The sequence below is a fragment of the Vidua chalybeata genome, chromosome 4 (genome assembly GCF_026979565.1).
Source record: "Vidua chalybeata isolate OUT-0048 chromosome 4, bVidCha1 merged haplotype, whole genome shotgun sequence".
In the NCBI taxonomy this organism is placed as follows: domain Eukaryota; kingdom Metazoa; phylum Chordata; class Aves; order Passeriformes; family Viduidae; genus Vidua; species Vidua chalybeata.
Genome location: NC_071533.1, coordinates 14,510,159 through 14,525,420, shown reverse-complemented (window position 1 = coordinate 14,525,420; position 15,262 = coordinate 14,510,159). Strand labels below are relative to the sequence as shown.

Here is a 15,262-nt window from a genome sequence, read left to right as displayed (position 1 = left end):
TTAGGTGAGTGGAAGAGGCTGCTTACACAACCGTGAAGGATAATTAGGATGCGTCTGCAGCTGCCTGCGGGCCATTTGTTTCAAAGTCACCTGTTGACAGCTGAGCACTGTTTCCTATTTCCACAAAGCTCATCATCTTTTTAGGAAAGCTTGCTTGCAAGCTGGAGACCACTCAAGGAGTACTTGGAGTTCTTTTATTTTTCTGTGCTCTTCTAATGCCTTGCAAACCAAATTACATGAACTGCATTTAATCGGTGAATTGACAGTTGGCAAAACATCATTTTAGCATAGAGGTGACCATGAAAATAAATATTCTACCCAGACTGAATTTCCCAGACTTTGCCTAGGTTTCCTCTGGATATCTTCTTTCTGTGGTATTTGAATTTTGTGCTTGAGAAGGCAGGGAAGATACGAAACAATACAGTGGGTGGTAGTTGATACAGGTGTGTACAGGATCCAACAACATCTAATTGTAAGGTGCTGATGGAGGGAAGGGTTTAGGATCATCTTTTTGCAGGGTTTTCCTTATCACGCAGGCAGGAAAATTCCCTCCCATGGGGAATGTTTCTTGTCTGAGCACTGAAGGGGCTTGTGTACTAGAGTGTTTTGGCGTTTGTTTTTTTTTTTTTTTTTTTCCAATGAATAGTGAAGCCTTAAGTGATACCGTAAAAGATTTGCATGCTGTATGTTGTTCTTAGGCTTTTTAACAACATCCAAGCCTGTAGTATCTGTAGTGGTCTGAATAACGGTCATTGAAGTTGTACCATTCACATGATATAACATTCACAGAAGTAAGTTTGGCCCAGTGTTTTAATATTGGACAAGCCTACTTTTCCTGACTGGCACGGCAGTGTCCATTCTGCTAGACAAAATGCCCCAGTGATGGAAGTTTTGATATTTGGTATCTGGAGCCATCCTGCAGTTATTGTCTTTCTGGTAATGCTATTGGAGTAGATAATTTTTTATTTTTCAAATGCTGTGGAAAGCCTTAACCTGCCAAAGGCGTGTTTCACCCGAGTTCATGAGGGAGAGCAATAGAAGAGTGTGACAGTTAATTACGATCACGGCAGCCGGATGGAAAAGCTGGGCTTGGCAGGTGCTCCTTGCTGACAGGTTCCCCCTGCACAGCCCCCACACAAATATCAGGCTCAATAAAAATCCTTCAGGCTATGTGAGCGAGGTGGCTCTAGCGTGGGAATCTGCTGGCAGGGCACTTCTCTATTTCAGGAACCTTTTATCTCTGTAGTTCATGGAGAGGTGGAGAGTCTTGCCAGCAGGGTCTATTCCACCTGTTCAAATTTTTTTGATACCGAGCATTTTGTCAATGAGTTTTAAATTTGTTTTGATGTGAAATGATTTCCAGAGGTTTCAGTAAAAGTGTTATTTGAGATGATACCGCATCCACAAGTATTTTTAAAACCTATAAATTTTGATTATGATTGCGATTCTTTTGTCTGGGGGGCAAAAATAATAAAGCCAGGTTTTATCCATGTGTAAGTCTTGCCTGATAGGATGTTTTGGAAGAGACGGCGGGCTGGCCTCTCTTGTCACAAAACCTGCATTATAGATTTCAGCTATATAGGGATTAATCCATTTGCAGTAATTTATCCTGGGTACTTCTCCTGAGGTCTGCCTCTGACCTCACAGTTCTGCCTGAGGTAGGGTCAGCTGTGCAGGAGAGGGGTCCTCTCAGGCTTCTTCCTGCTTTTGCAGCCTCACAGTTGCTGTGATGTTAACAGCTCTCAAAATGTTACTGTGTCAAGATTTCCTGCATTTCCACATCTACAGTTTAGCAGTGTAATTAAATTAAGGTCTTACCAAATTTCATCGTGGGGTGAAACAGCAGTAACTGCATTCTCAGACTGTTTTTAGTTTTCAAATAATAAAAAATCTGTTAGAAAAAGGGTGGGGGGGAGGAAAGAAATTAAATAAGTAAAAATATACAAAACAAGAAGTTGCTGTCAAAAAAATGCCTATAGCAGGAAGAGTAACAGATTTAAATGTGATTTCATACATCTGGTTATGTCTGGAACAAAATCTTCTTGGCTTGAAGATCTGTATAAGCTAGTGAACTGTATGTACTCCTTGGTGCAGGGATAGGATCAGGCTGTGGTTGCTTTTATATCCCCTGGAAGAAGTATGAGAGTGGTTTAAGGTGTCCAGGGGGAAATTTCAGTGCCCAATGATACGTGAATCCAGCTGGCTTGAGTGGTCATTGGATACAGCTAGAGGAGATAGAAATAAAAGCTGTGGAGAGCCTTCTCCTGCTATACTGATTTTGGAGTTGGTGCTCCTGATCTCAGGTCCATCAGACAAAGGCAGAATTAATGCAGATTAATTGTGAGTCTTTGGTAAACTGTACAATACATGGTTTATTCTGCCAAAATGTGTATTGGGAATGCCTATAGCCAAAATAATATACCAAGAAGAGGTTTGTCTTTCATATTCAGTATGGATAGTCTTACCTGACAGGCTTCAGGAATCTTCTGTGGTGGTCAAGCTGAGTACTTGTGCAGGAATGCACATGTGCTTTGTCTGAGACTGGTGGGACACTTGCAGGATTAGCTGGAATATCTCATAGAGGAGGATTTTTGTCACTAACTGATGTAATGACCTTCTCTACCTTTAAAAACTTCATTGAGGATTGTAAATAAAGTGGGGTTGGCAAAAAATTAAAACAACACATAGCCTAATGTATTTCATTAGGGCAGCACCAGCAGTTGCCTGAACTTCTCAGGCAGGCTCGTCTTTACTCACACATTTTTTATTTCAAAGGAATTTCTGGTTGGAGCACTGCTCCTGGTGCACACAGCCGTGCATACACATGGCCCTGCGTGGATTAAGTGAGGAGTTTAGCTCTGGCTGCCTGGATTTGCAGGCAGCGTGTTGACAGGAAATTAGTTTGTACCAGGACGTGCCTTTGGAGGACCATTTCCAGGCAGTTGTGAGGATGACATCAATGTGTGGAGGTCAGGTGGAGGTGGGGGGGGGGGGGTAGGCCAAAGCAGCCCCTTGGCTGGAAGTTGGTTTTGGCAGTGCCTCTGTGGGACTGGAGGGTTAATCGTAGTTTGTTTCTCTGGCTGCTGTTTGCGTCAAAACTCCAGGCAGCCTTAATGAACGTTGCCTGTATTAATTTGGAAGCCTTGCTGGGAAACCATGGGAAAACAGAAAATCGCATCCTTGCGTGTCACCCCTGGAATTAACGGCTCAGGCAGCACCGGAGCTCTTGGAGCACACTGTGGCTCTGAGGCAGCTCCCAGCAGCTGGGGAAGAGATGTCTCCCTGCGCCTACCTGGGATTTTTATAGGGTGTCCTGTTCAGCCAAAAGCTAATTTCTTGTGGGCTGTGCTCAAATGGTGCAGCATGTGATAGCTTAGTGAACTATGTAAATAAAAGCACTGACATGAGAAATCTGTGCTGTCATAGCTCCTAGGCGCTTCTTCACTTGATACTGGTTTTGTTACTGATATTTTTTGCATGCATGGACTTAAAATTGTTTCCTTCACTTTTAATAGAAAATAATAAAGCCCCTAATAGTGTCCTAGAAGCTGTGCTATTGTTTGAGCTGTATTATACTATGAGTGATTGCCTAACTGCAGTTTTCTGATGATGCCCTAATTGCATGGAAGTCTTTGCAATGTGCATTTCCCTGTGGGGATTTTCCTTAGAATAAACACTTCTTTAATGTGTTGTGGGTTCTGGGTGTTTCTGGTTTTTTTGTTTTGTTTTTTTTTTGCAGTTGAAAGCTTGTAAGATAAAAGTTTATATTGGGGAAAGATGTAATATCCGTTCTAGCCACCTCTCTCTAAAACTTTTTTTTTTTTTTAAGGAAACAAAAGTTTAGCATCTCATCCAAAGTCTTCTAGCTTCAGATCATCTCATATAATGTTAACATTTTTGTCCCAGCTTTGCAATTATTTTTTTCTTTGCTTAGCATTTTCTTTTGCTCAGTCTATTGGGTATAAAGTGGAGTAAAATTGAAAACCATGCAAGATGGGAGGCCTGGATCCCTACTGAGACTAGCTAATGTTACAAAGTTGATTTTAATTTCCTTTAAGCTGTGTGTCTTTCCAAAAGCATTTGCTATCCATGTCCTACACCTGAAGTGTTCTATCACACTCAGCTCTCTATAAGTCAGTGGGACTCTGACCCATGGGTATGATAGAAATGCTCAAATATGGCTTGGGAATTTCCAGTGTGGCTGCAGAAACTCCAGAATCTGACAACCAGGTAACCCAAGTCCCTTCTCTAATATTTCTTAGCAACCTAAATATTTTACTCTCTTTGCCAACATTTATTATAGCTCCTTTAAGATGTTTCCCAGACTGGGTTTGCTAAGTTCACTGTTTTGCTCTGGAAAATTGTAGAACTGGTTGTAGGATAGGAAGGTTAGGGGATTTATTTGGAGCTGTACAACAGTAGTGGAGCCATTACTTTGCTTTGGCTCTGGGACATCACTGGGGTTGCAGGAAGGCTGCTGGTGGGTGGGAGTGCTGCAGCAATATATGTGTATAATAACTGTACAGCTGTATTTGTGCACTCTCTGATGGAAATAATTGGAGCACTTACATTTTAGTTTATTTAATATTTTTACTTTTAGAAAATGAAAACACCAGGATGATTGTACAGCATTGCTGTGTGTGTAGGTGCCTGTTTATCTGCATAAATATTAAAGTGAACTTTTGGAACACGACTTTCAAAAAATTTGAGATAAAAAAATATCTTAATCCTGTATAGATCTAGTCTTGTTTTAAATATCAGACTTCTTTTTGCTTCCTTACAGGGATCCAGAAGAACTGGAGAGATTAAATTTTTCAAATTAAATTAAGAAGAGCCTATTTAGGGGTAGAGAAGTGAAACCTTCCTCTGTGCAGCAGAGGAGGGAATAGCCCTTGGAAGAGCAGTCCCTTTAGTGAAAGATGATGGGGGTGTATGCCTGCCATCCACAGGAGAAGGTGGTGAGGAAAACAGTGAGGTTTTGGTGTGTGCCAAGAGCAGGATTCCCAGTTTCTGGCAAAGGAGCATAAAACTCACATTTTTGGTACAATCTCCAGGTGCTGTCCCTAGCCTGCTTCAGTTTCCCTGCCCCTTCTCAGCAGAGGGAGTACTTTATGCTTGTCTGCTTAGGTTTTTCACATATTGGTGATTTCAAAACTGGAGTTTTTAGCTTTTTAGTGGTGGGTTTTTTCCCTGGTATCTGGAAAACAAACTGAGTAAAAGACTGACAATGTAATTATGAGGGAGTTGGTCAACACTCAATTTATTCTTATGTGATGGAGAGAATATAAAAATGTAGCGCAACTCTGCAAAACACATAACTGCCTAATTATTTATGCTGCATAGGGTGGTGTAAGCTCTCACTTGGATGGTGCTAAAAATGAAGGTTTGTCTGACTAGTAAAGAAGCTGCGTGAATTCAGTTTTCTTAAAAATGTTTATTCCAGATACCCACATTGTGCTAAGTTCTTTGCAACCTCCATAGTAGGGCAATAAGTAAAAAAATCCCAAATCTCACTTGCTGTGCTGAATACGAAGAAAACCTATGGAACTCAAATTCTCTGATTTGGTTTTACTCACTTCATATCACTGATGCTGTTTCAGAGGTTGAAGACAAAAATAAATTATGAAGAATTAAGGCAAAAAGGTGCATCCCTGTGAATTGGAAAGAATAGTGTATCTTTTCCTTTCTCCTGTTTCTAGGAAGGCAAAGATAATGCTGTAACTTTTTTTTTTCTGTGAATCAGCTCTTCAGGTGCTGGGAATGTAGCAGACCGTGTCTTGGCTCAGTTGCTAACGGAAATGGATGGGATAGAACAGCTGAAGGATGTGACAATTCTAGCAGCTACGAACAGACCGGATATGATAGACAAGGTACAAATAGATGCACTGTCTCTATCCTGTTTCTTTTGAAAAGACCAGATTTTGCTATAATTCCATCCTCTTTTACTCTGTAAGCTGTTGTCTGATCAACTTAATGATGAGGAGCAGAAGTTCGGAAATGAAGACAAGGCAGAGGAATGGTTCATGTCCCTCGCTTTTTTCCCCCCCTCTCTACAGAATTTTTGACAGAAAAAAGTGTTTTATGGTAGCCTTAAATATCTGTTTCCTAGAAGAAGTTTTCCCTAAGCCAAGCTCATTGAACTAGTGCAGCAACATTTCTGTTAAACTGCTGCTGTGGTTTTTTGCTTCTGTTGTGTTTGTTTATGCAGGAGTTTGCTGGAGTTTGTTGGTTTCATTACTTACTGCCTTTCAAGGATTAAGTGTCCCAGCAATTCAGTTACCAACTGTAAACAGGAAAATTTCTCCTCAAATTCCACAGCAGCTCTGCTGGTGTGACAAAAACCTTTCAAGTTCGTAAAATCTGGAGGGTTGTAACACTTACTGCAGAAAATGTCCAAGCACAAACCCAACCCAGCAGCCCTCTAGGAAAACCACTTTAAAACAGTTTACCACTGCGGTGTCTTCTCACAGCTAAGTGCAGTAGATGGATCAGTCTGAAGTGATTTCCTTTAAGATATGATTTGTAGTGTTGGTAAGATTCTTCATTCCACAGCTTTTCACCTTCACAACATTATTGAATTTGATGGCACGTTAATTCATTAAGCTTTTATTATCTTTTTAGAGTTTCTTTTAAGTTTCTTAAATAATTCTCACATTCTAAGCTGTTTTTGGAATAGTGTTTTCTGTTTTTCTTGGAGCATTCAGGCATAAAATTATATGAAATGTGTATGTTTAAGGTATGGTTTTTATGCACATGAAGTCTTGAGAAAAAAACTTGCATTTTGGCTCCAGAACACAGCCTCTTCCCTTTTGCACTGAAGGAAGCCACACAGCTTATGGAGACCTGACAAAGGCTTCCTCAGAGCTTACTGTGCATTTATCTCTGTGCCTGCCACGGCAAAGCAGAGCTAGCAAAGAGTTTTCAGTAAAAGGTAATAAAACTCATCAGTGAAAAGTGTGCTTGTGCAAGATTGAAACTTTCAAGATTTCACTTTTGTCAAATTAATTTGTGTAGGCACACAGTTTGTGGTAACTGGGAGTGGGGCTGCAGCAGAGCCTCATCCCCAGTGGGTACAGCTGTGAGAAGCAGTTGAGCAGCATTGACAGCAATGAGCCATGGAGTGCCCAGGTGCACTGACCAACCTCCAAAGGGAACAGAGGGCACACAGGTGCAATGCATCAACATGAGGGGTATGAAAGGCTGGGCTGACGGACAAGAAGACACTTGCAGCCTTCTGAAGTGGTGTTAATTTGTGTGGGTTGAAGCCTTCTGATACTGTATGGTGACACTCTGTATTGTGGCCGTCTCAACTGCGATGTGTGCTGAAACAGGTTTGGAGTTTTTTTGGTAACTGTTCTTTGGGGTAAGACTAAGCTGAATTTGAATACATTCTGATTGTTGAACAGCAGGGAAATTTCCTTTGGTATCAGTTCAACATTCCACTGTGTTGTCTCCATCACCACCTGGAAATTGAGTTCTATGTCATTCTCCCTTTTGCTGATTTTCTCCTGGGCACACAGTGAACACTGCTTTCTCATATATTAGGTTTTATTTGAAATACTGGCAATATTAGAGCAGAACTGCTATGAGTTAGGTGTGCCACCTTGCAACACAGAGGACTTCAGGATAAAACCTAAGTTACTATGTGTTGTACCTACATCACTCCAGATGCAAATCCAGACCTCTTAGCCTGGGAATGAAAGTTTTTTATATGATATCATTTGCATCATATAATTTTGATATGATGCAAAAAAAGATAATGTCTTCTGTACATAGGAATTTTAGGGGAATAGTGAATTTTAAGAATGAACAACACAGTTTTGTTATCAAGACCAGACAGGCCACCATCTTCTCCTGGGTCCATGCAATATTTGCAGTGCATGAGTTATACATTTTCCCTTTGCTGGAAGAAAGATGACAACACCAGAAGGCTTTTGTACTTCACTAATGCTAAATCTTTCAGTAGGGCTTTTTGTTTACTCTGTAATTGGTGATCCCTTTGAGAAGGTAAGAATTTGTTAAATTAATATTTTATATGGAAATAATTATGTATGACAATACAGTGTCCTGTTTCCATAGGTATGGTGACTATACAGTAATTTTTGAAGGTATGACTTTTTCATATGGTATAAAAGTGCAACGCAGTTTCTTTTCTCTACTTCCAAGGACTGGGAAAATGTCTGGAATACTTTTTTGTGACTATTCTTCAGTTTTCAAATCAAGAAATGCTTGAGGAATGTGTGTTTTATAAGGTTTCTATGCCTGCAAAATTGGTAACAATCCATTCAGCATTTAAATTTATGTGGCTCCTGCTTTACTGACAATGATGTGATGATTAATCTCTTGTAATTTGCAAACAGCACGTGGGGATATCAAATGTAAGGGTATTCCCCAGAGCCTAGTGCAGACTTCATTATCCCTGCAAACACTACAGTACATTGCTTTTGGAGATGAATAGATTTGAGTCAGACTTTATACAAAGTTATGTGTAATGGGAAACTTGTTTGGACTTGTCATGGATGCCTATTAATAACATATTTCTCTAAGATGTCATGATTGTATTGAAATATTATTGCATCTTAAAGTTGTGTCTTGTGTTTTTGTTTCAGCTACTTTGCATCTATTCATGTGATGCTGGGGAGATTTTGGAATAGTTTCTATTTTCTGTAAGAATACAAACCCAGCATGTACTGTTTTCAGCCATGTATGGTACAGAAAGTGATTTCTCTTGGAAGGGAAATATTCTGGAACAAGATGTTCTGAACATTCTTTGAAAGTGATACAGAAACAAAACACTCTGAGTCAGTAATAATAGTAAAATCTTTCCTTTTCTTCTTCATTCTATAAGCAGAATTGATGAGCAATAACTGGAAAAACTGCCTTTTGGTTTTGGTGACTTACCCACTCAGGAGTGATTTTTTCATGCCTAAAATATGTAGCAGTAACTTTATGGAGCTGCTTATGATTCAAAGCTTCTTTGTATTTTCCTATGCATCAGTTGTCCTAATGAGAGATCGCTCATCCCCACATAAAACTTTTTGAACCCTGTGTATAAATTGCTCAGCTTGAAGTGAAATGTTCTGTCCAGACATACATGTGAAAAAGTTTTCAGGTGTGGTGTGACAGATTTCCATGGAAGAAAACCTATACCAACTCGTCAGGATTTGTGCGTCCTGTTTTTCCTTTTCTCAGTGGAACCTGTTTTCCTGGTCTTTTAGTGCTGGGCTTACTTCTAGTGTAAGAAGGATGAATTGGTATCATTACCTACCCATGCAGATATATTTTTTCCCCTCTTAAGCAACATTTCAAACTCCATTAGCAAGGGTACATAAGGAAAAAAGGGAGATTGTCAGATCCCCAGGGACCTCAATGAATGTTTTAGCACAGGAAGCAATATGCACGTTGCTGCATCGGATGGTTTTCCCTCCTGCTGGGTCAAATTTGAATGTCAAACACTTTAGCTGCAATGTAAAACACGGGGCGCTGAGTGAAGGGATGACCTGTGGTACAGGGTGACATCCTGGTGCTCCTGACAGCTTCACTTCTCCTTATCTTGGGGTGCAGAAAAGAGTATCCTCAAATATGCTATTTGCATAAGAATGACAGGATGTGATCGGACAAATGAAGATTAATGGGAAGCTGTGCTGTCAGCATTGCCCATTGTCTCCAGATTGATGATGGTCTGGATTTTGTCTGCATCCGTGGGCTTCAGTGTAGTTTAAACTGGAAGCTGTCCTGGTACCAGAATACTGAAGAGCTGAACCTTTACAAATGCTTTATTAGCACATGAGGGCAGTGCTCGGCTCCCTATTTCCAACCATCCTGCTTGGTGCTATAAAAGCATGTGTTTTGCATATTGTGCCAGTGCAGGGTTTTTTTTCCTGCCTCTTTTTGCATGTTTATTTTGCTTTTTAAAAACTTCCTGCTCCCCAGCCTTCCTCCTTACTGTTTTCCACTTCCATCACCTGCAAGTTTTGCTGCTCCTTATGTAAGCTTTGTTGACTTCATTCTATTAACTGCTGGCTTTGAATTCAGCTTATTTTGTTTAAGAGTCACATGAATAACGCTGAGTTTTCTGTTCTGGTTGCATGAACAAAATAAAACAGAACTGCAGCTGATATTCTTCCTAGCAACTGCCAAGCATGAGGAAAGGGAATTAAATTCCCTTCCCCCATGCTTCAGTTGGATTTGAAGGAGTCTTCTGGGCAGAGAAATCAAGCAGAGGTTTATCAAATTGATCTGCCCCTCAAAATGTTGATTACTGTGTAGTTATGGGACAATCTTAATTTAAAGTGGCTTGTTTTGATGAAAATAAAAAATGCATGATAGAACCATTTGGCAGAATCAGTAAAGAAATTATAATTTCTTGCCTGCAGCAAAAATTAATAATCTTTCCTCTTTAAAAACATCAAAGTTCACTCATTCTGAAGGCTCATGGAAGAAATTAAAATATTTAAGTTTGCAGTTTTACAAGTTAAAAGGAATAGGAAAGTATCTTGCACATTTATTCGTTATTGTCTGGAAATGTGTATGTGCTGTTACAAAGCAAGTGATGCAGTGGCACAGTCTTACTTCAGTAACACGTCATATATTCTCCTGTTTACATATTTGCCTGTTTGTGATTTCTGTTTTGCCCAGATACATCTCAATAAAGGTTATTTCTGTGTTACAACTCTGACCTGGTAGAATTTCAGTTTTCCCAAGTGTTGTATAGGACTGTAGAGTCAGAAACCACATAATCCATCATGTGTCTTGCAGTGGAAGGGAATGAGAAGAATAAGGAAAGGGGGATAAGTCTCTTGCTGTCATTTCTCAGTAGTGCAGATTTCATCCAGATTTGGAGGACAGGGGACCCAAGACTGGGTGCTTTTTAGAAGGAAATGGTGCAGGAACATTTAACTTTCCCACCTCTTGTATTCTTGTGGTGCAGTATTTTGGAATAGGAATTGAAGTATGGGAATGCAATCACCACATCTCTCCACACTGCTAAACCATTAATTATTTTTTTTTTTACTTTAAATGCTGAAATGCCTCTCTGCTTGTCAAAGGACACTCCTCATATTCTTGTAAAACCCTGGGATTAAAAACAGTGAGTGAGATTTTGTGGGTCTCCTTTTCAGTCAGCCAGCACCTAGAGCATTTACATCATCTTGCCCAGGTGCAAGTATGACTCTTTGAAATAACAGAAGATGTGGGATTTCTTTTGAAGACAAGATTGTTCTGGAGCATATAATAAATTTTCAGAAAATGAAGCTTTAGGGGAAAATGATATCAAACTACATGACATTGAAAAGAGGATCTGATATTCTAAAATGCTTTCACAATTTTGGCATCGTCACATTTTCCATCAATTGGTTTTCTCTGGTATGCATTTGAGTTTTTTCCTCTTAATTTTCTTATACCTGCGACTCTAAGGCAAAGAGATGCTCTGGAAAGTTTTTTAGAGGTTCAACTTTGCCTTTATTAATATCAGATCTTTATGCTTATTATTGAGAAGTTTTCACATATTCTTTTCACTTGCCAAACTGAAATGGCTGAATCAATACAGTTTATGAGCAATGTTGTTTACTGGCTAAGATTTTCAGTGGGCTGAGACCTCCAGACTTTGAGGCTGGATTACATAGAGAATACATGGTTTCTAAAGATCCTGACCACTCTTACTATGCAGAAGTAGTTTTGGGGTTTATATATATATATATATATATATATATATGTATCTCTTTAAGTCAAGATCTAGGTTTTAAGATTCACCTGAATCTCCCTGTCTCCCTTCCCTTCCCCCTACGCCTCCTTCTTCACAGATGAAGACTTTGTTCTCTCAAGAGCACAGCAAATAAAATATTTCCAGGTGTGCAAAAGTGAATTTTGTTTCCAACTATTCGATTGTCAGAGTGTGGAGGGCTGAATAGTAAATCAGCCTTAAGGCTGCTATGGTTTTAAAAACAAAATCTTAGTGGTGACAGCTGAAGAGCACAGTGACTTTTTCACTTAAGATTTATTACTTGCCTGAAAAGAAAGGTTGGAAGGGAAAACTTGTTGGTCTGCATATTTTCTCCTCTAGCAGATATTGTATAGGGCCGGGACAAGTTGGTTTTATTTTGTCTCTGAAAACATACATTTAAACAATATATGTAAAAATATAATAGTTTTACTTCAAATAGAACAGAAAAGCCAATACACCCTTCTCTTGTTGTTTATAATGGAAAGCATTCCTTGTGTCGGCTCAGTCGTGTGTTTTAGCGTCACTTACACTTTTATAAACTTCCCTGCAGCACATGCCAGAAAATTTACTTCAAGGTATCAATGTGTATTTATTTCATTCCAGAGATGGAAAGATAAAGGAAACGGGCCAAAGTTTGTTCTTACTCAGACCTCCTGCCTGAAGGTCACAGAGTCCAGCTAAGGTACACAGGGTGCTAGCAAGCCACTGGACACAGCGGGAGCTTGGAAAGGCTCTCAGATTCATGTCTGTGGTGTAAATGCCATCCTGGTTCAATGAGTCTGTAACTGTGATAGCAGGTGTGGTTTTGGAGGTTTGTGGTTTTTTGTTTTGTTACTTTTGTGTGGGTTTTTTTTAACAGTGACATGGCAATTATGCTGTATTACTAAGATAACATGGGAACATCTGGGGTTAAAATGAATAATGCCTCTAAAAATGAAGGGCACATAAGCAGTACACATAGACTGGGTGTAAATTCCTCAGTGTTGGGTTAGGTCAAGTCTATTCTTCATGTAGGTTTAGTGACAAAGCAAAAAACTTTATCTAGACAGTAATACTAATTTTATGACTAAGTGTAATGTACTTGTACAGCAAAGTACAGAGAAGGCAGAGAAGCAGTGTGAATGGAATATGCAAGGCATATTCCATAGTCAGTGTGCTGGATGGCATGAATCTTGGTTATATTTAATTAGCTTCATTAGCGTGGTGATAACAGTTAAAGGAGAGACATTCGAAACAGCCTTGGGTTTTAAATATTTATGGGAGTGACACTGAGAGGGATGCAAGTGTAATACTGAGAGCTGCAGAAGCTCGAGGAAGGGCTGCAGTTAGGGTATTTGGGCTGTAGCCACAGACACATTTAGAACCTTCTTTGCACTTAGTCTTCTGCCCAGCTTTCCTCTTTGTGGTTGCAAAATGCATAGTGTTTGTCCAGCTTTTTGTGTATGCTATATTAAAATAGCATTATAGAGGATGTTGTGTTTGTCAAGCGCTCATGAGTTAAGAACTGGCTACAATCTTCATTCATTCATCCTCTGTGTATGCATCATTATGCAGTCTCTATTTACATTAATTAAAGATGTGTGCATTGTGCATGATTAATTAAGTTGCATTCATTTAGAAAATTATTTTTGCAAGTCATTATGATTGCCTCTACTTTAATTATCTTAATACTCACATTTCCTTGCTTTTGAGGGCTCTGATTAACACTGTTTAAAATCAGATGAACCATCACGAGTTTCGGGGGGGAATTATCAGGTTTCTTTGTTTTGTGTCATACTGAGATCTTCATGATTATCAGCAGTACAGGACCCTCTGGGTCTACCACAAAAATCTTGTTTATTTGAAATAGGTGATAAATTGACTACATTAAGCTCCTTTGCTCAAAGCTTTGCTGGTTTTTTTTTTTTTTGTGGGGTCTACTGTACAAGAATGGGACTTTTGCCTGTTACCCGGGATATTTTCTGGCAACAAAAGAGTGCTTTTGCCACAGTGTCCAGACTCTTGGTTTTCAATGTGTTCTCCATATCAGGCTTTTCATTCTGGTGTCTTCTTTCTCCTTTTACTTGACTGTATTCAAACAACTCCAATAAGGGGAGAAGTCACCTCCCTGCAGCAGTTTTGGGAGCCTAAATCCAGCATGGGCTGCAGACTCCTTGAGCTTTGGTAGGATCAGTCTTTGAGTGGGCAGAATTTGGAAAAGATATCTACAAAATGTCAAGAAGCCTTACAAAGCCTTTTCAAATTGAGATGTTTCAAGTCCTCTGTAATGTGGTCAGGTCTCAAGACCTCTCTCCAAAGGTTAGGGTGAAAGAGTTTTATTTTTATTAATTTTTAAGAACTGTAAATAAAGCTACATTTTTCCTGGTCTCCTTTTCATGCAACAGCTGAAATGTTTTGACTGGAGCATTACAAAACAAATCAGTCTAAGGCAGCCAGCCAGCTTGGAAAGGACAAGAAGGTCAAAGCTCAGAATAGCATAAGCTACTAAATAGATTATTTTATAATATAAAATGTTGAGTGACTTCTATATTAACTGTTGATAGTTATCTCTCCCCTAAAAGGGTAGGGAGCTGTTCCAGTAAAAAGGGAAGTTATGGTGAAATAGAAGGCCCAGCTTTGTACAGGTCACTGGTTTAGTGTCAGTCAGAACCAAGGGCAGCTTGGGAGGATGAGGTGGCCAGCACACAGTGCCACTATTTGGTTGCACACTTAAAGATTGTGACCTTTTCACCTTTCATTTTAGGTTTAGGAAACCTCTGAACCTCAGAGCTTTATAATCAGCAAGCTGAAATACAGTCAAGCTCTTTACATCAGTAAAGGACTCCAAAGAACACCTGAATTTAGGGATTAGGTGCTATGCACTTGTTTCTCAGTAAGGATTTTAGTAATCTTTTATTTAATAAGTTTCTTTATAGATATTAGATGCCATCATTAGTCCTTTGAATTGGTTAGAACCATTTCTTTATGAAGTTTCTGTGGGGAGAAGGAAAAATAAGAGATCACAGGCAGAATTTCGTATAGCTGATTTTTAGAAATTTTTTATTGTGTTACAGGAGATCCAGCTTTAAATTCTATTTGCTCCATCAGTGATGAAAGCTGGATGTCTTGCACATGTGCTGCATATACTTTGAGGGATGAATGGAAATACCATTCCTGTGCAGTATATATAGTACTGAAAGACAATAGGTTTGTTCAGGATAGACAGGTTCTTTCTCTAAGATCTTAGTTAAATTCTTAACATAAAGCTGAATGTAGTACTGTAATAATGTAGCACAGGAGGAAAGGGAGCAGTCTGGGGGTGACTGATTAAAAATGTATCATTTCACGTGTGGAAAGATTGATGTGCACTGAAGTGCAGAGCTAGGGCTCTCCATGTCCATGTGAGATGTTAACATCTGTGAACTGTGCAAACTTGGTGGGTGATTGCTAGGTCACTGGATACCTCAAGGTTGGATTGGATATGCATAATAACAAAATTTTGGGTGTGTATTAGGCTGTGTATGATTTGATGTATAGGCAACTGTAAGAGTTAGCTCAGAT

General features: G+C 39.4%; 1 protein-coding gene across 3 annotated transcripts in view; it reads left to right on the top strand.

Moving 5' to 3' along the window:
• Positions 1 to 15,262, top strand: part of SPATA5 (spermatogenesis associated 5) — a 161,547-nt gene that overhangs the window by 42,555 nt on the left and 103,730 nt on the right. For all 3 annotated transcript variants that reach the window (XM_053939863.1, XM_053939862.1, XM_053939864.1), the window contains one exon: positions 5,744 to 5,870. In XM_053939863.1, coding sequence (XP_053795838.1) covers positions 5,744 to 5,870 — 127 coding nt within the window. The remainder of the gene's footprint in view (positions 1 to 5,743; positions 5,871 to 15,262) is intronic.